Source organism: Natrix helvetica, assembly GCF_964273705.1.
Source record: "Natrix helvetica genome assembly, chromosome: 8".
NCBI classification, from domain to species: domain Eukaryota; kingdom Metazoa; phylum Chordata; class Lepidosauria; order Squamata; family Natricidae; genus Natrix; species Natrix helvetica.
In genome coordinates, this window is record NC_138559.1 from 17,589,503 (window position 1) to 17,613,244 (window position 23,742).

At 42.4% G+C, this 23,742-nt stretch overlaps 1 protein-coding gene and 1 long non-coding RNA gene across 2 annotated transcripts in view; one reads left to right on the forward strand and one right to left on the reverse strand.

The window, feature by feature from the left end:
* ROBO3 (roundabout guidance receptor 3) overlaps positions 1 to 23,742 on the reverse strand; it is a 183,939-nt gene that overhangs the window by 139,653 nt on the left and 20,544 nt on the right. Inside the window, exon 2 of the mRNA XM_081961076.1 lies at positions 6,363 to 6,689. Coding sequence (XP_081817202.1) covers positions 6,363 to 6,689 — 327 coding nt within the window. The remainder of the gene's footprint in view (positions 1 to 6,362; positions 6,690 to 23,742) is intronic.
* LOC309396195 overlaps positions 1 to 23,742 on the forward strand; it is a 395,535-nt gene that overhangs the window by 112,242 nt on the left and 259,551 nt on the right. The window lies entirely within an intron of this gene.

A 23,742-nucleotide genomic window follows, 5' to 3' on the forward strand; every position in this document is an offset into this window, starting at 1 on the left:
CCCTCCCTAAGCAGTTTTCAGAGTCAGCATATTGCTTCCAAATAATCTAGATCCTCATTTTACCAACCTCAGAATGATGGAAGGCTGAGTCAACCTTGAACTGGTCCAGATTGAACTCCTGGCAGTGAGCAGTCAATTAGCCTGCAATACTGAATTCCAACCATCACGCCACCCCACAGATCTTTTAACACACACACACACACACACACACACACACACACACACACCATTGCTGACAATGCTGATTCTCATTGCATTTTTGTTCTAAAACATTTCCAGGACTAAATTATATATTCTCCAACTTTTACATAAAATTAGAATCTGGGCAGAGGGGTGACATCCAGGAAAACTAAAAGGGGCAGACAAGAGGAAGGGTTTGTCTACACAATGAATTGCCAAGTGTAGAACTGGCTGGCAACTTAATGAGGTTCAAAACAGAACTGGACCAACTGATGGGAGCTATTAACCATGATGGCCTTATGCCAGGAGTTGACAGCATAGAAGTGATGGGCAGCAGGGCACCAATGGTACTTTTACATAGTTTTGAGCCCGTTTCTCAATATCATCAGTAGGAGAATCTATTGCATGCCTTTTTTTGTAGAGGCATCTTGTTGAATGTTATAAATTGTTCTTAACTAGCACCTTTTTGTTAACACTAAAGATAAGCAATGATTTTTGATCATCATTTTCAGTGATGTTTTATGATATACATATGACATAAGTCTCTTCAAGGAGATGCCAGGGACTGAATCTGGGACCTGTCCCATGCAACACAAGCATGCTAATATTGCTTCCTTCCTACTTCTGTTCTTCTGCCCTCCAAGCCCCCTGAAGCATTCCAAAAATCTTCAGCAAGAAACTCCTTTAGTCAAATTATATAGGCTGCCTCCTTATATAGGCTACATCTAAGATATGTTTCCAGAGAAGAATGGCAGATTGAAGATAACTCCACTAAAAGCATAGCCAACAAATATGTCAAAAACCAAAGAGTTCGCAAAACCTCTGTGGGCAAAGGAGAGGAACAGAAATCACCCAGAAGTGTTCCAGACACTTGTATCTCATGAAATGACTGCAAGACATTGGTTAGAGTTGTAATCCTATGATTGTGAGGCTGTTGCAATGGTTGTAGGTGTGATAATGGATCACAAGTCACTTTTTCCTGCACCATCATAACTTTGATCCTTACATAAATGATATATATTCTATTCTTTATGCCTTTCCTGTTTTTTCCCCTTTGCACCTTTTTATTTTTATTTTAGTTTGTAAGATAAAATCTTTAATGAATTCACTTGGGGGAAAAAGGTTTACATCTAAGATATTACATTGGATGCTCCTTCCGGATGTTTGACACCCTCAGACCATGCAAATTGCAAACGCAAAGGAATTCTGGGAGCCATAATCCAAAATATCTGGAGAGGCACAAGCAAAATTATAAAGTCTTCACTGGAAAGAAACATCTTAGTTAGAGCCAACCTCAAGGCAACCAAGTATGGGCATCATGACAGGAAAACAGTCAACCTGCTTTCCCATCATCCCAAATCCACCCAGGTCAGGGTGGTCAGTGAAGAAGTACTGAGTTTATAACCAGTTTCCTTTTTCTCTCTCATTTAACTTCTTGCTTATCTCATATTGCTAAGAAAACAGCTCCCAATCCCCACAAAGATGAGATTAGTTCTTTTTTCTTCCTAGTTTGGGCCTTCTTGCTTTTAATCAATGCAGAATGGTGCAGCCTGTAGGGAAGGCAGCATTTGAAGGAAACTGGAGCAAAAGAAGAGAACAAAGGAGAGATGAGCAGCAGAACAGAAAACCTGTCCCTCTCACATCTCCAGTCAGATGTTTTATTAGTACATAAGTGAAAAGAAAACTATTTTGAAAAGATTAGAGAGCTAGTTCTCCCCGATACGTTCTTCCTTCCATATACACACAGCAGTAAGAAGGACTGCAAAATGAAGTTTTTGTAGCCGGGGCCTGTACTGATTCCCCCCTCCCCCAAAGAATCAATTTTTGGAGTGGCTGAGAGGTAGCATAATCATGATAGCATCATGGTATTATCTCCAGAGGGGGCTGGTGAAATTTTCAGCCCTTTATCCTCATCTTTTTTTTAGAGTTAATGCATTTTATCTCTTTTTGCTAAAAATGACAGAAAATCATGCTGGTAGGATGCGGCTCTTTGCCACTCAATTTCAGAGACATTATCTTGAGGAGGGGAGGGGGGCACAAGCCATGGAAAAGGAGGATGTATCTGAGCCACGAGTTGCTCCATCTTGGGGTAAGCTCATTTTTTTAGAAAAAGAAAACCAGTGCTTCTTTACGACACACTGCAATCTCCAAGAAATTGTCTTGAGTTACATATAATGAACGATTGTAGGAATTGGGTATGTCTATTTTAATGAGAAGAAGGACTAGGTGTGACATGATAGTAGTGTTCCAATATCTCAAGGGCTGCCACAAAGAAGAGGGAGGCAAACTATTCTCCAAAGAACCTGAAGAAGCAAAAGATAAAAACTAAGCAAGGAGAGAAGCAACCTAGAATTAAGGAGAAATTTCCTGACAGTGAGAACAATTAATCAGTGGAACAACTTGCCTCCAGAAGTTGTAAATGCTCCAACACTGGAAGTTTTTAAGAAGAGATTGGACAACCATTTGTCTGAAATGGTACAAGGTTTCCTGTCTGAGCAGGGGGTTGGACTAGAAGACCTCCAAGATCCCTTCCACCTCTATTATTCTGAGCTTTTGATTCCTTATTTTCAGATCGGTTCAGTTTCAACAAGGAAGGAAAGATGCTGGGACTGAATCTTAGTAACTCATCACAGTAGAGGTCCAAGTAAAATATGACATAGAAGATGCTCAAGCAACATTAATTAATGAATTAAATTGACTTATGTGACTGTTCCATCTTGTGGCTGCATCCCCAGACAGCTAACAACCCATTAAAAGCAACAACACATTAAAAGCAAGGCAAAACACAATAGCAATGAAATGTAGGAATAAACTCTAAACCTGTCGCTAAGAACAAAGCCAGGAAACACCCATCAATACTAGAACATCTGATCTCACAGGCCATCAAACCTTCACCTAACCTGCTAACATAAAAGAAATAAAACTGGAAGATGTGTAAAAATGGCTTCTTGGCAGATAGAAAACTGTGATCTTGGTTAAACTAAGCTAACAAGCTTTTGGACTCGTGCTGGAGTCCAACCTTATCCAAGGATAGATATGTTTGCCTTCATTCATGAGACTAAGCTAACCTTTTTCCTTTATTCCTTATTCTAAACTCATGCAACCAAGATGTTCAGAAGCTCAAACTTCTACTGAAACATGATCTCCAGGAACTGAAAACAGTATCTTGGAATCTTCCAGCTAAATTGTTATTACGGGCAGCATGGGAATATCAAAGTCTGTAATCCCAAATGCATGTAGAAGATATATATTTGTGAATGAGACCATACGGTTCACAGTCAGCCATAAAGACATATAAATACATGTGCTAAGCAGACAGAAAGGGTCAAGCAATTTTGAAGACTATATTACAAAGAAAAGAAAAGTAGGTACCAATGTTAGTTCTGATACTAAGATTAAACTTTTCAATACTGCTGATTATTCTTTCCAGCCTTGGTACTTTCTGGATTCATAGATTTCCACTTCCAAATTTTCAGCAATGGCTGTAAAATCTGAAAGCTAAAGTCCAGGACATCAAAAGGATATCCATGGTAGAGAAGGACGATGTTGTACTGCAAGCAAAGCAGTAACTTATGCAATACTATAATTAGATTATCATGATTTAATCTTGGGTCTACTGTTGGGCTGTACTAAAGTTTAAAACAGCGGTCACTAACTGGTGGTCTGTGGAGCACTGGTGGTCTGCAAGAAAATTTTGTAGTCCGCAAGAAAAATTATTTGCATTTTTTATATTACATTAAATCAGGAGTCCTCAAACTACGGCTCCTGGGATGGATACGTGCAATGAACGTTTGTGTTGCTGCAGAGAGTCTCTGCCTTCGGGGTCTTTTTTGTGCGGGTTGGAGGGGGACAGAAATTCTGACTTGAGCTCTGCTTCGGCCTCCTGGTGCAGGGCTTTGGGCGAAGGCTGGAGGGAACTGCCACTGGTGGTGAAGAGCTGGAGGATCTTATTCCAGTGGGACAGCATCATGATCTTTAAAGCGCTCCATGGCACAGGGCCTAGTTATATGCAGGATCGCATCCTGCCCCACACATCCCTACGACCAATTCGCGCACACAGAGAGGGACTTCTCCGGGTGCCGTCCGCCAAACAGTGTCGGGGGGCGACACCCAGGAGCAGAGCCTTCTCTGTGATGGGCCCAGCCCTGTGGAATGACCTCCCCCGCGACATCAGGATTACTTCCGATCTCCGCTCCTTCCGTGTACAGCTGAAGACCCACCTCTTTCAATTATCCGGCCTGGCTCAATCGCAATCGTAATTTTCCCATTCCTCCAAACTGTTTTTTAAATTGTCCTTAAATATTAATTTTTTGGGTTTTTACAATTGGGGTATTTTAAAGCTGATTTTTAACTGTCTATTGATGTAATTTGTTTCCTCCTCCGTGTATGTATGTGTGTTGTATATGTATGTACGTTTGGTGTTGTTATATATTTTTTATGTTTTATGCTCCATTGTACGCCGCCCCGAGTCCTACTTGGAAAGGGAGCGGCTAATAAATCCAAATTTATTATTATTATTATTATTATTATTATTATTATTATTATTATTATTATTATTATTATTATTATCATGGCCTAGAACTGGCTGACCATCTCAACCTGCTGAGCCCCCAGCTGCTGGTACCTAGCCTTGCACTCCCACCAGGTTTTCCATCTCCTTGGAAAGCCTATGCTCATAGCTCTCAGTGAAGTGCTTCTGCTGAGCCTCCTTCTCAGTCAGATCCAATTTTAACTCAACTGTTTTGTCAACACTTTCTCACGGTGGCTGCTTAGCTCCAACAACTGCTTCCTGTTGGGGCCCTAAGGAGCCCAGGTGGGCAGGCGAGGAGTGCCTGGGAGGGGCAAGTAGAGGCTGGTGAAGTCCCCCTTGATGTGAGTGACCACACCCACCCAGTCACATGACCACCTAGCCACACCCACCCAACCGGTCATTAGGCAGATCATATTAGTGGTCCGTGGGATTTAAAATTATGATTTTAGTGGTCCCGGAGGTCCAAAAGGTTGATGACCTCTGGTTTAAAAAGTCTAGAGTAGTCGGTGAATTCTTAAAGCTATATATTATTGCTGAAACTACAACAACAGTAAACCACGATCACTACAGCCAATTCCATGTCAAACCAGAAATAAATATTTAACATCCGCAAGATGGGTTCATCGAAACACAAAAAGATACTGCCAAGCTCAGCTTCAAGGTTTGCAAATGAGATAGCTAGAAAGATACTTTCAATTTTTTTATATTTATATTTATATCTATATCTAACAACTCCCCAAGAGAGCTGAATGGTTCAGTGAAGATTAAGCAGCTCCGGAATGTTGAGTGACACTTCTGGGAGAAAACAGAAAAGAAAAGGAGAGAAGAGAATGAAGTTTCCTAGAGAAGAATATTGAGCAAATGCCAAAAAATTTGAAGAGCAATTCTCCTGCTGGGTGAGGCTACGGGCAACATTTTATAGATTTTCTTGTATTTGGGCACACGAGTAAATTTCGACAAATATATTTTTCAAAGCCTAAAACTCTTCAGCTTAACATGCACACACAAAAACACATCCAGTTCCCAAAATATTTATTGTAATATTCAGATATATAACGTCCTTTGGGAGAAGGGTGGCATATAAATCCAATAAATCCAAATCCAATCCAACGTAGTTTCCTTCTAATGAAAAAAGCTTGATTGCAGAAAATATGACTTAAGCAACAGAGTGGTCAATGCCTGGAATGCTCTACCTGACTCCTATAGTACGTTGTCAAACCCTCACAGTTTCAACCTTAAACTGTCTATTGTGGACCTCACCCCATTCCTAAGATGTCCATAAAGGAGGCGTGCATAAATGCACCAGTGTGCCTACCAACCCTGACCTACTGTCCCCATTTATTTGCATTCAATTCCTTTGTTCATGTCCATGTTCATACTTACACCTGCTATCTTGTACATGTTTGACAAACTAAATAAATCAATGGAAATGAGAAATTGCAAAGCTACAAGTAAGCAGCCTACTAAATATATCTGAAGACTGTCACAAGATTATTCACCTCAAAATCCAGATCTGGTGCACACAATGTGTAACCCAAGTTCAAGGTAACTCCTTACCAACCCATAACTGCTCACTCATGTCAAACTAACAAAGCAGGACATCCAAAATATCCAGGTCATCATGTTCAGACAAAAAAAAAAATCTACTTACTGGCTACCTCCAGGGAGGCATTCCTGCTGACAGCCTCACCCAGATAGTTTCTGGCGACACAAACATAAACGCCTTCATCTGGTTTACTCCTCCGTCCATGCACGATGCGCAGGAAGAAGAGGGAGCCACTGGGCAGCAGCATGCGATGAGACCGGGGATCTTCCTTGTCTGTTTCCACTCGCTCACCATCTTTGTACCACTCAATGATGGGCGTGGGCCGCCCTTCGGCTTTGCAGTTGAGTGTTGCTGGTTCCCCCTTAGATACAATGAGGTCGGACGGATGCTCTATTATCCGTGGAGATGAATCCTCAAGGCGAGGACGAGAAGCTGAGGTTCAAGAAGTAGAAAAAGAAAGTATTAACTCAGGGGAAGATCAGGAAGGCCCCAAAACAAGGAAGGGCAAGTTATCAGGGAACCAATTGAAGGATTTATGGAGATTCTCGGTCACCCAGGTCACAGTTGTCCCAAAGTTGCTTTTTGAAAAGGCAACTGGACTGTTCGTGTTTGTTTGTTTGTTTTTTATCTTGAAGATGTTGTGCTTCTCATCCAATAAGCATCTTGGATGAGTCAGAACTGAAGATGCTTCTTGGACGAGTAGTGAAATATCGTTAAGAGATAAACATAGAAAGTCCAGTTGCCTTTTGAAAAAGCACCTTTGGGACAATTGAGGGATTGTGGTCTGCTTTAGATTCTATGACTGCCAGAGACGTGCATTTTCTCACCCCCCCATATCAAGACAAGTTCCATCTTTCACTTCTTTCAGGTTAGAGAATTCCTTTATCAACTATTATGGCTTTAAGCACAAGTAGGGAAATCAATACTTTATAATATCCCAAACCATCTTGAGAAAATGGAAAACCAGCCCCAAAGCAATGGAATGAAACGCAGGAAGGATAAACACAATGGCCTTCAAACAGGCCTATATTTGCACACCTAGGAACAAGATAGGAAATGGCTGTATAAAAAGCAATGACAATGGTCAACTTGTAGAATGTGTGGAGGAAAAAGTCCTGCAAAGAATGTTGCAGTTGGAATATTTCCAGCCTGGAGAAGATTGAGGGTAAACATGACATCCTTCTTCAAATATCTAAAGACCTAGGGCAAGAAGCAATCAGAGAGATAAAGATCAGAAAGGCCTTTCACGAAGATTATGGCTTTATTAAAGACATCTTGCCAACTCTCTGCTTTAGTTAATCAATGAGAATGGAGACCTCTCTTTCAGAAGAAAACAAAAGCATATTTCTAGATCCTATTAGATCTCTCGGCGGCGTTCAATACCATCGACCATGGTATCCTGTTGCACCGGCTAGAGGGGCTGGGAGTCAGGGGCACCGTTTTACGGTGGTTTGGCTCCTACCTCTCTGACCGGACGCAACGTGTGTTGGCAGGGGAGCAGAGTTCGACCCGGAGGTCACTCACATGTGGAGTGCCACAGGGATCGGTGCTCTCGCCTCTCCTGTTCAACACATACATGAAACCGCTGGGCGAGATCATCCGTGGTTTTGGGGTGGGATATCATCTGTATGCTGATGATACTCAGCTATACATTTCCACCCCGAACCACCCCAATGAGGCCGTCGAAATGATGTCCCGGTGTTTGGAGGCCGTACGGGTCTGGATGGATGGCAACCGACTAAAACTCAACCCTTCCAAGACGGAGTGGCTGTGGCTTCCGGCCTCCCGGTTCAACCAGGTGCTTCCATCTCTGGCCATTGGGGGCGTGCAACTAGCTCCCATGGAACAGGTGCGCAATTTGGGCGTCCTCCTAGATGCCCGGCTGTCCATGGATGACCATGTAACAGCCGTGGCAAGGGGGGCGTTCCATCAGGTTCGCCTGATGCGCCAATTGCACCCCTTATTGGACCGGGATGCCCTACGCACAGTCACCCATGCGCTAGTGACGTCTCGCCTGGACTACTGCAATGCTCTCTACATGGGGCTTCCCTTGAGATGCACTCGGAGACTACAGTTGGTCCAGAACGCGGCCGCGCGGGTGATTATGGGGAGGACTAGATACTCCCCTGTAACACCTCTCCTGCGCGAGCTGCACTGGCTGCCTGTGGTCTACCGAGTGCGTTTCAAGGTTTTGATTATGATCTTTAAAGCGCTTCATGGCACAGGACCTAGTTACATGCAGGATCGCATCCTGCCCCACACATCCCTACGACCAATTCGCTCACACAGAGAGGGACTTCTCCGGGTGCCGTCCGCCAAACAGTGTCAGGGGGCGACACCCAGGAGCAGAGCCTTCTCTGTGATGGGCCCAGCCCTGTGGAATGACCTCCCCCGTGACATCAGGATTACTTCCGATCTCCGCTCCTTCCGTGTACAGCTGAAGACCCACCTCTTTCAATTATCTGGCCTGGCTCAACCGTAATTTTTCTTACTCCTCCTGACTGTCTTTTTTAAATTTTAAATTTTAATTGTACATTGGGGTATGTTAATGGTGATTTTAATTGTCTAAATGTTGTAATTTGTTACCTCCTCCGTGCATGTATGTCTTTGTATATATGTATGTTTATGTGTTTGTACACATGTGTTATGTTCTATATGTTCCATTGTACGCCGCCCCGAGTCCTGCCTGGAAAGGGAGCGGCTAATAAATTCAAATTATTATTATTATTAGATGAAAATCGGTGCTTCACAAGAGGCACAAAGGAAGAAGAGGCTTTAACATAAACAACAGCCCCAAAATTTGTGTCAGCCCTCCAGGATATGTCAGACAGGAAACATGACTAGATGAGCTAATTGCACTTTATTGTAAGGCTACTATCAGGCGCAAAGTATTGGGACCATCGGATAAGCTACAGCATAGAATATTTATTCAAGCCTACACACAAGAATGTGGTCAACTAAAGTTCAATACTAAATTGGTACCACTAAATTGGTTTTAAGCACGGGACTCAGGAGGGGTTGGACTAGGAACACTTATGGGAATGCAACAACTCTAAGCTGATGACATATTTCATTCCACCTCCCCCAGTTCTGCTTGCTCTTCAGCTCCATTAACGGAATATTACAAGTCTGAAGGTACAAATCTCCCATTGCCACTTTTAACTGCTTCATCCACTAAGACAAGTCCTTCCTAAGTTTCTGTCTCTGACAGTTAAGCCACTCCTGCCTCTCTTCTCTGATTATTTCCTAGGCAGCATCTTTTCCCCACATCGTTCCTGAAATAATTTCCCCATGCCAATAGAGTACCTTTTAAAAGAAATTACTTTGAAAATTAATTATCCAATCTATCGATTGATAGATGAAATGTGAATGTCTTAGCAAAAAGAGAGAGAACTTTGGGCTCAGCTTACGTAGGTTATGTTTGGCGAAAAACACTGATATTTTGCTTCGCTTTATAAATTGGATGCAAACTGGATGCCTACCACACTCAACCTGGAATTTTAATTTTTACCTAGATCTCCCATTTCCAAATTTACTCATGACTTCACATTTGGCCTTGGGACCATTATCATCTTACTTTTTTACTTACTTATCAATTTTTATAATATCTGCGGGAGGCCAAAATCACTGCTTTTCCCTCATTCCTGACTAAAGGGCAATAAACAATATAGACTAATTTACATCAATTTATTGATCTAACTTCACCCCCCAAAAAATACCCACCTTCTCCCCACACCATTTCTTTAATATGTTAAGACAATCCCGCTCTATGTCATACAGAGGAGGCAAAGAGAAGCCACCTCAGAAATCTGTTTTAAAGCTAGGATTTTATGGTTGGTATGCTTAATTTGTTGATCATATTTTTTTAAAAAAAATTGTACGTCCGCCAGAGAAATCATACGAATCACTCCATCAACAAAATAAAATCGTGCCAGAGTTCCCAAACATGCCACCAGGAAGGCAATGGGCCAAACTTTGAGAATCTTTATTCCCATAAATGATCTGGGAAGGAGCATACGCTTCCATTTGCCACGAATCCAGAATACAATGCCTAATTTGTGCCAAAAGAAAAGAAAACTCTTGACCCCAGATGAAGCTTAAAAGCCAGAATCCCAGCTGAGGCTGGAACATAAACAGACATGCACAAAAAAGAGGCCATCATTTGAGACGCCAGGGAGAAGTGTTATCGGCGGGCTGCAGTGATCAATAGCTTTGAAATCCTAAACTCTGATAAGCGCTAGGATTATTGATTAATTCACAGCAGTGATCTCACACATTTCAAGATCCTCCAGCCAGGACAGAACCTTTTAAGTGTTGCTTGCTTACCCAGAAAAGAATTCTGGATATGTGTTCTGGCCAACGAGTATATGTTTTTAGTTGTATGTGTGGGTGTGCATGAGTTCACACACCAGGGGTGGGTTCCTGCTAGTTCCAAGCTCTTCTATAGAAGAGGTTCCACAAATCTACCGTGCCGTTTAGAACCGGTTCCAGCTCCCTCCCTCCCCTCCCATCCACACCACGTTTGCCCCGCCCACTGCTCACTGATTGGCTGGCTCACCAATCACCATACCCACCTCTAAGAGTTCTATCTAAACTTTAAAGTCTTAAAGCTGTCAGGTTTGAACATCCCTGAGGGTTTTTTTTGTAAAGGGTTAGGGGTGCAAGGGTCTTGTAACTTGATGGCTTTAAGACTTGCACACTTCAATGCCAGAGTTCCTTAGCCATCATGACTGGAGGAGGAATTCTGGGAGTTGAAGTCCACAAGTCTTAAAGCTGTCAAGTTTGAACACCCCTGGGTTTGTTTTTTTTCTAAAGGGTTAGGGGTGCAAGGGTCTTGTAACTGGACAGCTTTAAGACTTGCATGCTTCAAATGCCAAAGTTTCTGAGCCAACATTTTGTTGCTAAGCAAGAGCATTGTTAAGTGAGTTTCACCACATTTTACAAGTTGGTCACACCCACCCAGTCATATGACTGCCAAGCCACTCCCACTCAGTCACATGGCTGGCAAGTCACTCCCACAAAGCAAGCCACCTCTACAGAAGAGGTTCTAAAAAAAATTTGAAACCCACCACTGGAGCACACAGACAGTATGATCAGAGACATGTTCACACTGAGGAAGGAGAAAATACTTCCAGACCTCCTTTTTGGTTCACGGGGTATTTAAGAGACAAAACCATTGCTATAAGCACTGCCCTGTGCTCAAAAATGGGGGAAAAATTGATTCGAACTGCTTAGCTACATGAGCCTTAAAATATACAAGTTCAATGGATGAATGGCTAATTAAGCTACGGGAATATGCTTCAATATCTTGAATGACTTCCTATCTGAGAAACAAACCTGACATAGATTTCAGCTCAACCTGGGAATCATTCTTAGATTATAATGTAAAACACAGTCTGACACCATATTTGAAATTTGGGGTTTTTTTTAATGCAGAGAATCTATATTTTAATGTTTATGAGGTGTTTAAATCAGACTAGATTTTAATAATATGAGCTGAACTTATTACAGTGCACAATTTCATTTAATTTATATTGTGTTGCTATTGGTTTTGGCTACAGTATTAATTTTTAGTTTAAATTCACTAGTGATTTTTTTAATCTGGTAAAAGGACACATAACAGATGTAATTATTCATAACTAATTATTGATATTTTAGAAAGCTATAACGCTATGACATTTTCAATTCTCTGATTCACTTGATTGCATTATTTTTGTATGTATGTATGTATGTATGTATGTATGTATGTATGTATTCAATCGTGTCTCAATTCTTGGGATACTGCCTGGACAATATATATAGAGGAATGGCAAGAATAAGAACCAAAGACAGAAACCAAAGAATCTCATGCCACATAGAAGTGCTATATAAACATTTCCTGCAACCTCAAAGCCAGGAGAAGAATTTTAAATAATTATCAACTCAAAACAGTAGTGAAAAAACTCCTCATAATAGATGATAGATCAGTGATGGCTAACCTTTTTGTTGTCTTGGGCAGAAAGTGCCCATACCCATAATGCAATGTGCATGTGACACCTCCCCTGCAGCCCCTGGCCCTCTGTGCACCCCTCTGCACCCCAGTTTGGCCTTGAAGGCCTCCTGCACCAACCTGGAAGCCAAAGTGGGGCACAGGGCACTGTGCAAGGCCCCAAAATGCAATGTGAGTGTCCCCCGTGCATGCCCCCTGACTCCCCCACATGCGCCTTGCTCCCACTGCAGGCGCAGCAGAAACCCGAAGACCAGCTGGCCAGTGGGAGGCACACACGCATGTGTGAAGGAGCTGGGCTGGGGCAATGGCTGGCATGCCTACAGAGAGGGCTCTGCATGCCATAAGTTCGCCATCACAGTGGTAGATAGGTAGGTAGGTAGGTAGGTAGGTAGGTAGGTAGGTAGGTAGGTAGGTAGATGATTGATAGATAGATAGATAGATAGATAGATAGATAGATAGATAGATAGATAGATAGATAGATGATGATAGATAGATAGATAGATAGATAGATAGATAGATAGATAGATAGATAGATAGACAGACAGACAGACAGACAGATAGATGATAGAGAGAGAGGGAGACAGTCAGACAGATGATGAAGGAAGGAAGGAAGGAAGGAAGGAAGGAAGGAAGGAAGGAAGAAACAAACAAACAAACAAACAAACACAAACATGAGATAGATAGATAGATAGATAGATAGATAGATAGATAGATAGATGGATGGATGGATGGATGGATGGATGGATGGATGGATGGATGGATGGATGGATGGACGGACGGATAGATGGATGGATACATACATAAATACATATATACATACATACATACATACATACATATAGATGATAGAGAGGGGGGAGAATCAGACAGATATGATGAAGAAAGAAAGAAAGAAAAAAGAAAGAAAGATGATAGGTAGATAGATGATAGATAAATAGATAGATAGATAGATAGATAGATAGATAGATAGATAGATAGACAGACAGACAGACAGAATTGAGATTAATATGCAGCCAGTCTTGTCTCTGCTTCTCCCCAACTTCAAAAGTAGCTGAATGCCCCAACTATCAGTCAACTTGTGGAAAGATAACCCTGAAGAAAACCAACTTTGCTAGGCAGCAACAAATCTCTTGGGTTTGCCATGAAAATAACTGCAGTTGCATCTGGAGAATTTTGCTCTGTTTGCATTTTGATCCTATGATCAAGATCTCACTTCTTCAATCAACATACAATGTCCAGTTATCCTTCTGAAGCACCTCCAGCAATCTAAAAGAATGTATATAAACTGGAAGGGGAAAATGCAAAAAAAAATTGGTGTAAAACAGCATAAAACCCCATTAGATGAAGGAAAAGTGCTTGGAAAAATATTTATGTAAGGCAATCTTTGGTATGAAAATGCATATGTTATGATGTACAGGCTATAGTGATATAGCCAAGGATTAGAATAAACTGAATGGGGGGAAGGGGGGAATGAGACCCCGATGTTAATGGATTCCCCTGCCCCCCATGTTAAGAAACCAAGCCAGCTTCTTTGGCCTGGAGGCCAGATTACATGGCCAGGCATCCCTTTCCGAAGAGCCATCAGAGAGAAGAATCCCAGCTGGCCGGAGCAGACCTTGCCTGTTGCTACTCCTTCTCAAGGGCAGATGTTAGCCACGAGTCTCTCGCGGCATAGCTGGGGGGTTGGGCAGCAACCTCTCCTAAGTGCAGCCTTTGCTTTTGTGATATTAGCTTTAGGGACAAGACTAAATATTTACTCAAGGCTTTCCCCCCCCCCCCTTTCACTGTGAAGCTGCTGAAATAACAGACTCCGTCCTTCTCAGAGAGGCCCAGGGAGAAATAGGAACGGAGCCTCGGGTTCACATTAGTGGTGAGCTAAGTTTCTTCTACATTTTCTAAAACCATTCCCCTTCAATTTGGTGGAAATTTGCTAAGTTTTCCCCCTAAAGGAGAACATCTCAGTGACTTTTTTCAGTTCTTTATTTGTGTCAGAAGCATTTCAAATTATCTATATATATGAATATATATATATATATATATATATATATATATATATATATATATATATATATATATATATATATATATATATATATATATATATATATATATATATATATATATATATATATATATATATATATATATATATATATATATATATATATCCCTCTCTCTCTCTCTCTCACTCACTCTCACTCTCTCTGTGTCTCTCTGACTCTCTCTGTGTGTCTCTCTGCCTCTGTCTCTCTCTGTGTGTATTCCGGCATAATGCTGGAACACTTTGAGCAATTTCAACTAAACTTGGTACACAGATGACTTACTCTCTTGAGACAAATACTGTGGGGGGGTAAGACACCCTTAACATTCCTCAGGGTGTGTGTTCTGTTACGATATAGCCCGTTGTGCTGTAAAATGGCTTCTACTGTACTGCCATAAAGTGACTTCTACTGTACAGCACAGTGGAGTTGCCATGGTAACAACTTCACAGTACTTCACAAGTACTTACCCTCTGGTAAGTGGGAAAATCCAACATTAGGAATTATGTTTGATTCGGACATTTTCCCCCTATAAATAAATACTCGGGCAACGCTGGGTTATCACCTAGTAGACATATAATGTTCAATACTGAGCAGGTAAAGTGAGTATAAAGTAAGTCATAGAGATATAGTACATGTAAAAAGTATACAAAATAAATAGGTTTAAAACTAGATGACGTTCGCCCAGTAGCGGGGCTACTTTGATGGCATTTTCTCTCACTATCATGAAGTCTTCCTCCATGCATGTTGAAGGACACCATGAGATGGATTGCTCTTCTCCACATTCAATAGACTATCTTTTATAGGGAAGCCCCATTTTCTAGATTGGCCTTTGATCTTCCTCCCCCAGGACACAGTCTGTTTAGTGATTTCCATGTAGGCCAAGATTGCTCTGGACCAGCGGGAAAACAGTTGCGTGGTTGTGTCCAGTTGCCCGGTAGCTCCTGATTCATCTTCCATAGTTCCTGGGTGGTCTTTGGGGGCTGCTTGTTAGGAGGGGTGGAAATTTTGTGGAAGTGATCCTCACAACAGTTTATTTACTGACCATTCAAAGTTACAACAACACTGAACAAATCAACTAACGATCGCTTTTCACACTTATGACCGTTGCAGCACCACCATAGTCAAGTGAACAAAATTCAGATGCTTGACTCATATTTATGATGGGTGCTCTGTCCCAGGTCTCAATGGGGAAGTCAGATTCGCTTAACAATCGGGTTACTAACTTAACCACTGCAGTGATTCACTCAACTGTGGCAAGATAGACTGTAAAATAGCAATAGCAATGGCACTTAGACTTATATACCGCTTTACAGCCAGAGGTGGGTTTCACATAATTTTACCACCGGTTCTCCACGCACTGAAATGGTGAGCGGGTGAGCGCACTTGCTTCATGAGCATGTGGCCTTCTGTGCATGCTCTTGCATGCATGCATGCGGCTTAGAAAACGTGGCTAAATAGGATGACATAGATGTGGTGGGACGGGTGGGTGGGTGACCATCCCCATCTGCAAGTCGCCACTACCGGTTCGCCCGAAGTGGTCCGAACCGGCTGAATCCCACCACTGTTTACAGCCCTCTCTAAGCGGTTTTCAGAGTCAACATATTGCACCCCAACAATCTGGGTCCTCATTTGACCCACCTCGGAAGGACGGAAGGCTGAGTCAACCTTGAGCCTGGTGAGATTTGAACTGCCAAATTGCAGTCAACAGTCAGTCAGCAGAAGTAGCCGGCAGTACTGCACTCTAACCACCGGGCCACCCAGGCTCATAAAGAAAACAGGGAAAAAATCAGGGTAAAATTAAGTTAGCAATTGTCTCGCTTACCCTCAGAAAATGTAGGCTCAGTTGTGGTCATAATTCGCTACTTATATTGAATTTTTGCATGTAGCCAAATTGCAAGATCAATGAAGAACATGTGTGAATGCTCTCGATCCAGCTCTTCTCCACAAATGCAGATACCGGCGATACCCAAGCCTAATGTTTGGATTTCATTATATTTTCTCACCCACTCCCAGCCATCCTTTCTCCACTCCTCCAGATGCTTTTTAAATACATTTTGGCTGGCTGGCTCTCTCCCCCCTCTCAAGATGCCAACAAGCTTGCCTCTTCATTGAAGACTGAGCAGAGTTATTTCACGCCTGAACACCCAAGAGACACCCTCCTTGCACAGGCTGCAAACAAAGTTCTCCTGTGGTGCTGGGTGGCTTCCCTACCACAGCCTTAAACCACCAGTGGCACCTTCTGCAAGAGCACCAAGGTTGAAAGCAGGCGTGCCACCCTTTATTAGAAATGTCTGCCCCAGGTCTCTCAGAGACGTAACACAGAGCAGCCCTCAGTTGGAACGATATTCCCTAAATCTCTGGATAACTAGAAAAACGTGGAGAATGAGCGAGGGAAGGGGTGGATGGAGGGGTGAATGGCTTCCCCTCTCCTTGAGTATAATTACAAACAGCAGCTTTATGTCAGAACAAAGCAGGATTAAGACGTGTAAAAAAGGGAGTAAATGCCACTGTGGAGACAGAAACAATGGAAATAAACGGCTTCTTCCCGAACAGCAAAAGAAATGGAAATATGTATCTCTAGTCAAAACGAAATGCCCTGTGAGATCACAAGAACATCTCCCGGCTCCTTGTAAGCCCTTAGCAGGAAGGCTACCCCTCCCTTCCCAGACTTTGCCCCCTCCTCATTTTGCTACTGCCAACTTCAAAGATGACTCTCTTCTGCACTGTAAAGTGGCTGCTACTGGCAGCAGAGTCTTCAAAGTGAAAACAAGGCCCTGGAAGACACAACTGAATGTCAATAGTCAAGTAGCATTTTGGGTTTACTGGGTGTGTTTGAGCGGCTGCTTCAGCACTCACCACACACAATTTTATGTTGCTGAAAAACTGGCAGTTACATTGATCTGCAGATGTTTTTCTCTTGAGTTGGCCACAAAGAATAATCTAGACTCCTTCCTTCCTCCTCCATCTCTCCTTTCCCATTCCTTCTTTCCTCCCTCCCTTTCTTTCCTTCCTTCTCTCCTCCCTCCCTCTTTCCTCCCTCCCTCCCTTCCCCCTTTCTTTCTTTCCTTCCTTCTTTTCCTCCCTCTCTCCCTTCCTCTCTCCCTCCCACCCTTCCTTCCTCCCTCCCCCATCCCTTCCCTCCCTCCCTTCTTTCCTCCTTCCTTCCTTCTTCCTCAAAGGGAGCTTGTGTGACTAAAGATATCAAATAATTGACACAGAAAATAGATGTGGGGCAGCTCCTGATTCAGCCATTTCTATGCTCCCAGAAAACCCCTTTCCCAACAGCTACCACCTCTCATGTGGGGCTCCCTGGTTTGTTTTTAAGTGGATCCAGGCATTCTCTCTTGGGCGATATGCATCTGGCAGGTTTGTCAAGTCTGCCCCTGCAAATCAGCCGGAGTTATCACAGAAGAAGAGAACAATTTCCCCGCAGAGCATCACTTTGTTTTCCAAGACTCTGTGCTGCCGCAGCTGAGAAAATGCACATTCATGGGTGAAGTCGCTCTGGATTGCAGGAAATTGCTTCCATTGTGCAGCCTGTTGTAGAAATCTGGTGCCATCATTCCACAGCGTGTTATAACCAGGGGATGCGTATGAATAGAGGGAGAAAAATCTCGGACAGCAAGAGGAAAATAGAACATGCAAATCACTAAATAGAGTAACTTCCCTGTTCAGCAGGAGGTGCACAAGCTTTATTGTCTTTATTGTCTTTTTTTTAAAAAGGAACCCCCCCGCTTTAATTGGGAAAAGCCACATGCAGTTGGCACAAGGCTATTTACTCCTTCCCATCATTCTCTTTTCATCCTTAGAGATATCCTCCTTATTTCTTTGCTTTCTCAATCCTGCTCCTGTTTTATGGAGAACACGCTTTGGCGTTACAACGGTTAAACCCGGGTAAGGTATTTTGAAATGTACAAGAGCTTATTTCCCAAGGAACAGTTTTTGGCACCTAAATTTTCTTTCTCATGCTTTAAACCAAGACATCCAGATTGTGAAAGCTATAAATACGATGAAGCTATTTGGGAAAAAAGAAAAATCTGGTGGCTTTCTATTTTCCAGACTTCAAATTCAATCCTTTAGCCTTGAAGGCAGGGGAAAACACAGCTCTTCCAATGTCTTGACTTACAATTCTTAGCATTGCTGATGATGGCCTTTGGGGATGGGGGAAATCATGGACTGACAGGCACCCAGTTTGTTGGCTTTATTTTAACTCTTTCTCAGTAGCCTCCAGTTGGGTGGCAATTATTCTCTGGCCCTTCCTCCCTTTAACCCCAAAAGAAAATGCAATTCTAGGTCTATGCAGGTAGTCCTTGAGTTGCTAAGTGAGACATTTGTTAAGTGGGTTTTTGCCCCATTTTACAAACTTTCTTGCCACCTTTGTTAAGGGAATCGCTGCAGTTGTTAAGTTAGCAACCTGGTTGTTAAGCGAGTCCAGCTTCCCCATTGACTTTGCTTGTCAGAAGGCCACCAAAGGGGATCACAGGACCCCGGGATGCTGCAACCGTCATAAAGATGAGTCAGTTGCCAAGCATCTGAATTTTGGCCATGTGACCATGGGGATGCTGCAATGATTGTGTGAAAAATGGTCATAGGTCACTTTTTTTCAGGGCCGTTGCAGCTTTGAATGGTGACTAAAAGAACCGTTGTAAGTCGAGGACTACCTGCCCTTCATACTGTAACAGCAGCCTTGCTGCTGAAACACAAAACTGAATTTTATACGAGAGGCCTAAAGATCTGTGGGATTCCTTGATGGCTGCAAAGAACTATCTCCAGGCAAATTCATAAAACTGATGTGCAAAACTAGCATTTTCTCCTCCTCGTGAGATGCCCCGGGCTGAAATAAGACAGCAGTCACCACAAAAAAGAAAGTTGAAAGGAGAGCTTCAAGCTAAAATGGGCAACTTAGTGATGCCTGTTTGTTTAAACTCTGCAGCTCATTGGTTCTTCTTTGCAGAGAAGCGTTCCGACATTTATTTTCCAGCACCACGGTGAGAGATGACAGGGGTGAGGTTTAAATTAGCCACACGCGAGAGCAAATGAGCAGGGTCCTTGCTTGGTTGACAGAAGCACCTGCAGAGGCTTGGAACATTTTTTTTTAAAAGGAGATTAATGGAAGCCCTACCACAGTAAACAACAAAAGCTGTGCTGAAACACGGCTCTTGAAAGGTACTTGACTGGCTTTCAATAAAAGAGACACCTGGGGTAGATGTCATCCACCAAACTTCATCAGGTACTTGCCAACGGAATGGGACAACTCATCTCAGCCAATTCACCACGGGCCAACATTCTGCGGGAATGTTGGCCCATGCAATTTAATTGTTTAAAATAATTTTTAAAATAATTTTAATTTCTGTTGTACACATTTTATTTTGGCCCTCTTTTGGCATCCCTTCTTTAATGATTCTATTTGACTATTTCTTCAATATTAGTGTAACTCTTGTCCCTTGGTGAGTTTTCCCATGGTGAGTGAGCCATGGCAAGTTGTCCCGCAGCGATATGGTAAGGAGTTGTCAAAGATCTACTTGCCAAGCCCATGTCTCAACAGGGCATCCATTCTTCAATTCCTGAAAGCCTTTGGCAACTCTGCTTCTCCCACAGTTGAGTGTAAGACATAGGTAGCAAAAGGGAAAACGTGAGCAATTGACCACTGGAAGTACTTTACACAGATATTCAGTTAAGATTGAGAAGATCAAACTTAGCACACAACTTCATCATTGGTGCCCTTTTGGAGGTGACTGGAGTGCATGGATAGCTTAAATACCTAAATACATCTGATCTAGCCCAACCTTGTTTATTTCTATGTTCTAAGGAAGATGGTCTTTTTTACTGCCTAAGATCCATTCCCCAGATTACACCCAGGATCTCCTACATTTGATCCATTACCTTGTAGCGGGGTTTTCATTAGTTAGCAAAATGCTGGGATCACAGCTATAAAGCCTGCTTCTCAGTTCAGACCTGTCCTATGTATTTTCTAATTTAGCATCCTGCCCAAGATCCTTTTTTGAGGATTGTGAGAATTGGTTAGATATACTTTGAATGCTATCATCTTCATTGATGATTGAAACCACAGCTAATTACACCTCCACCCAACTCAGTCTGTTTCATTGCTCTATGCAGAATTCCAGCCCAGGTTCTAGATGTCAGGCCTGGAAGCCATCTTGGCCATTGGATCTTCAGACCTGCCCCATTTAGTCTGTTGGAAACTGAGAGGGGGGATTGTATGGAGCTGGGGAGATATATAGTCATTCCTTTCTCCAAGAATCAAGGACATTCTGCCCTGCACCTGGAGAGGTGTGACTGGGAGGCATCTCCAGTTGGGATGGTGCTTTGATTGGGCCATGTGATGGACATGTGGGTTCTGGGCAGGGACTTGGACTTTCATTTGGGTGGGGAAAACTTGGAAGCTTTCAGATTCGGGTTTTCCCAGATGTACTGATATGACATCTCTAATAAAATGGAACTTTGAGGAACTTCAAGCCTCAGAGTCTTCTTTTGTTTGTGTTACTTGGAACTCTGACCCTAGATGTGTTTCAGCATTGTTGCCTGTCAATTGTTCACAATGTTGGTTGGGAGATGCATCTCCTCACTTACAAGCTTAAGAAAACCAGAAAGTTCACCAGGGAATGTCGACAATGAGTTTTGGGTATGTTAATACAACAGAGACCCACCCATCATATGTGGGAAAATACATCTCCCTAATTCTTCCAATGATTAAACTACCTTCTAGGGAAGAAACATTACAGAACCCCAATCTGATTATCTTTCTTTTCCAAATACTGGTACGAGAAATACAATATTCTCCAATTTTTCTAGCTATGTGTAATACGTATGTAAGAATGACCTTGAGACACGAAGAAGAGATGCTGCCTAGGGAATAGTTAAATAAGAGGCAGCATAGCCCACAGCTGCATAGTGGGAACAGAAAAGGCTCAGCGGGGACCTGAAAAGGTGATGGCGGGAGAATTGTACTTTCAGACGTGCAAGATTCTGTTAATACAGCCTTACAATAAAGTAGAATTAGTTCTTCTAGTTGTGTTTCCTGTTGGTTTACCCGAGAAGGCTGAAAGAAGAAAAAAAGATTCTTCCTTTTAAGAGTCTTTCAGACATCTGGCTGTTATATGAGGCAAAGGAATTTCTCACTTTTTGTTTTACACATTTCATTCACTGTGTGGTCAATGGACTGTACTTTAAGAAATGCAGTGCCCAGAAACAATGGTAACCAAAGCAATAGTCATTCAACCAGACCTGAGCTAGTTAAGTACCTGGATAAGGGAAGTTTTATAGAGCTTGAAAAAAAAATGATTTGGAAGAAGTACTTTGGAACGGATACAATCTCAATCACAGCATTCATTAAAGTGGCCTTTAACAACAGATAGTGGAAATAACGAAAAGCTTCTGGGTCTGAATGCTGCCTTGGAGAGCTACAATTAGGCAGAAGACAGCAACACAAATAAGAGTTACGCATAATCCTAAATACAGGTAGTCCTTGATTTATGACCACAATTGAGCCCAACATTTCTGTCGTTAAGTGAGACATTTATTTTGCCACATTTTGCGACTTTTCTCACCACCATTGTTAAATGAATCACTGCAGTTGATAAATGAATAGCCCTGTTGCTAAGTGAATCTGGGTCCCTCGTTTATTTTGCTTGTGAGAAGATCACAAAATGACCTTGGGACACAGCTATGGTCATATGTATGTATGAACCAGTTGCCAAGCACCTGAATTCTCATCACAGGCTACAAAGGTTCTGTGAAAAATGGCCACGCCCCTTTTTTCAGCGCTGTTGTAACTTTGAACAGTCGCTAAATGTTGTAAGTTGAGGATTACTTGTAGGCTTATTTGTTTATTTTAGTTATTTGAGCCTTGCTTACACCATTGTGTAAAGTTAGTGCAATATACTGTGTTTCCGCAAAAATAAGACAGGGTCTTATTTTCTTTTGACCCCCGAAATAAGCACTTTCTGGGGAGGTCTTATTACTTTTGAGGTGCAGGAGGAGGCGAGCCTGGTCACCTCGTGGCTGCTGCTGTGTTGCAATATTTTGGGGGAGGGCTTATTTTAATGCATGCGCTCAAAAGCCCCGATTGGGCTTATTATCCGGGGAGGTCTTATTTTCAGGGAAACAGGTATTCATCAAGTCATAGTATCTTCCCTACCAGATAAGTGCATCCCCTGGAGATTCCCTCTTTATCGAGTTTCTTTCCCATCATAACCTTATGGTGCTCCAGGAAACATGGACTGTTGACAAGCCATCATTAAATGAATTTCGTTCATCTTTTTTACTATTAATCAGATCACTGGAACATGTTCTAGAGCAGTGTTTCTCAAACTTGGCGACTTTAAGTCCTGTGGACTTCAACTCCCAGAATCCCCCAGCCAGCATAGCTGGCTGGGGAATTCTGGGAGTTGAAGTCCACAGGACTTAAAGTCGCCAAGTTTGAGAAACACTGTTCTAGAGCATGCTTAAAATAAGTCATGACTTTTGGTGTGTAAACAAAGCCTAAATCTACAAAGGAGCATCCTGGCCCTACTTAGTCATCCCAACTTTCTTTGGAGAAAGCACTGCTAAACCTATCTAGTAGTGCTTTCATTTTTGCCGAAGATGTCTGCTGAAGCAAGGTGTGTATAATATGAAAACAAATAGAGCAGCCTTTTCATTTGAACAATCCTTGTTTTTAATCACGCGCAATGTAAACCAGTGCACTAAAGGAATCAATTAATTGATCGATTAGCTCTATTATTAATGCATTATTTATGTGCATAGAGGTTCAGAGGATGGGCCGTGCTTGATTTCTTGGCTTCAGGCATCCAAACATCTTTGGTTGTCATTGTCTGGGAGTTGCATACATTATGGAAATGGAATTCATTTGCACCTTCTGCATAATTTATTCCACATTATCTAATTAGGGGTTGGGAGAGAGGGAGAGGGAGAATAACTAGACACCGGAGTTACATCCTCTGAGAATCTAATTCAGACTGCAATCCCATGCCTGCTTCCTTGAAGGAAAGACCGCCCTGAACTCAAGAGTTTCTCTTTCTGAGTACATGCAGATAGAAGTGATTCACACACACACACACACACACACACACACACACACACACGATCTTAGGAATGTGCACCTGCTGCATTTCTATACCTACATAGGAATATGTTTCTCGTTCAAGTGGTGGCATCCTATGACTGCAATTTGCAACCTTCCCTGCTGTCTTCCCCCTTGATGTTGCTTGTTGGAAGCCAGCCGTGAGGCCTACAACTGGCGATCACGTAAGGCCCACAACACAGCTTGAGGACTGGTCACAAGTGACATTCTTCGGTGCTTTGGACACTCACTAAACCAATGGTTGCAAGTTGAGCACCACCTCCCCTTTTCTTAGGAGAGTCTCATAATGCCAAATTCTCCACTACATGATGGCTTTATATATTGTGATAAGTTGTAGCTTAAATATTTATG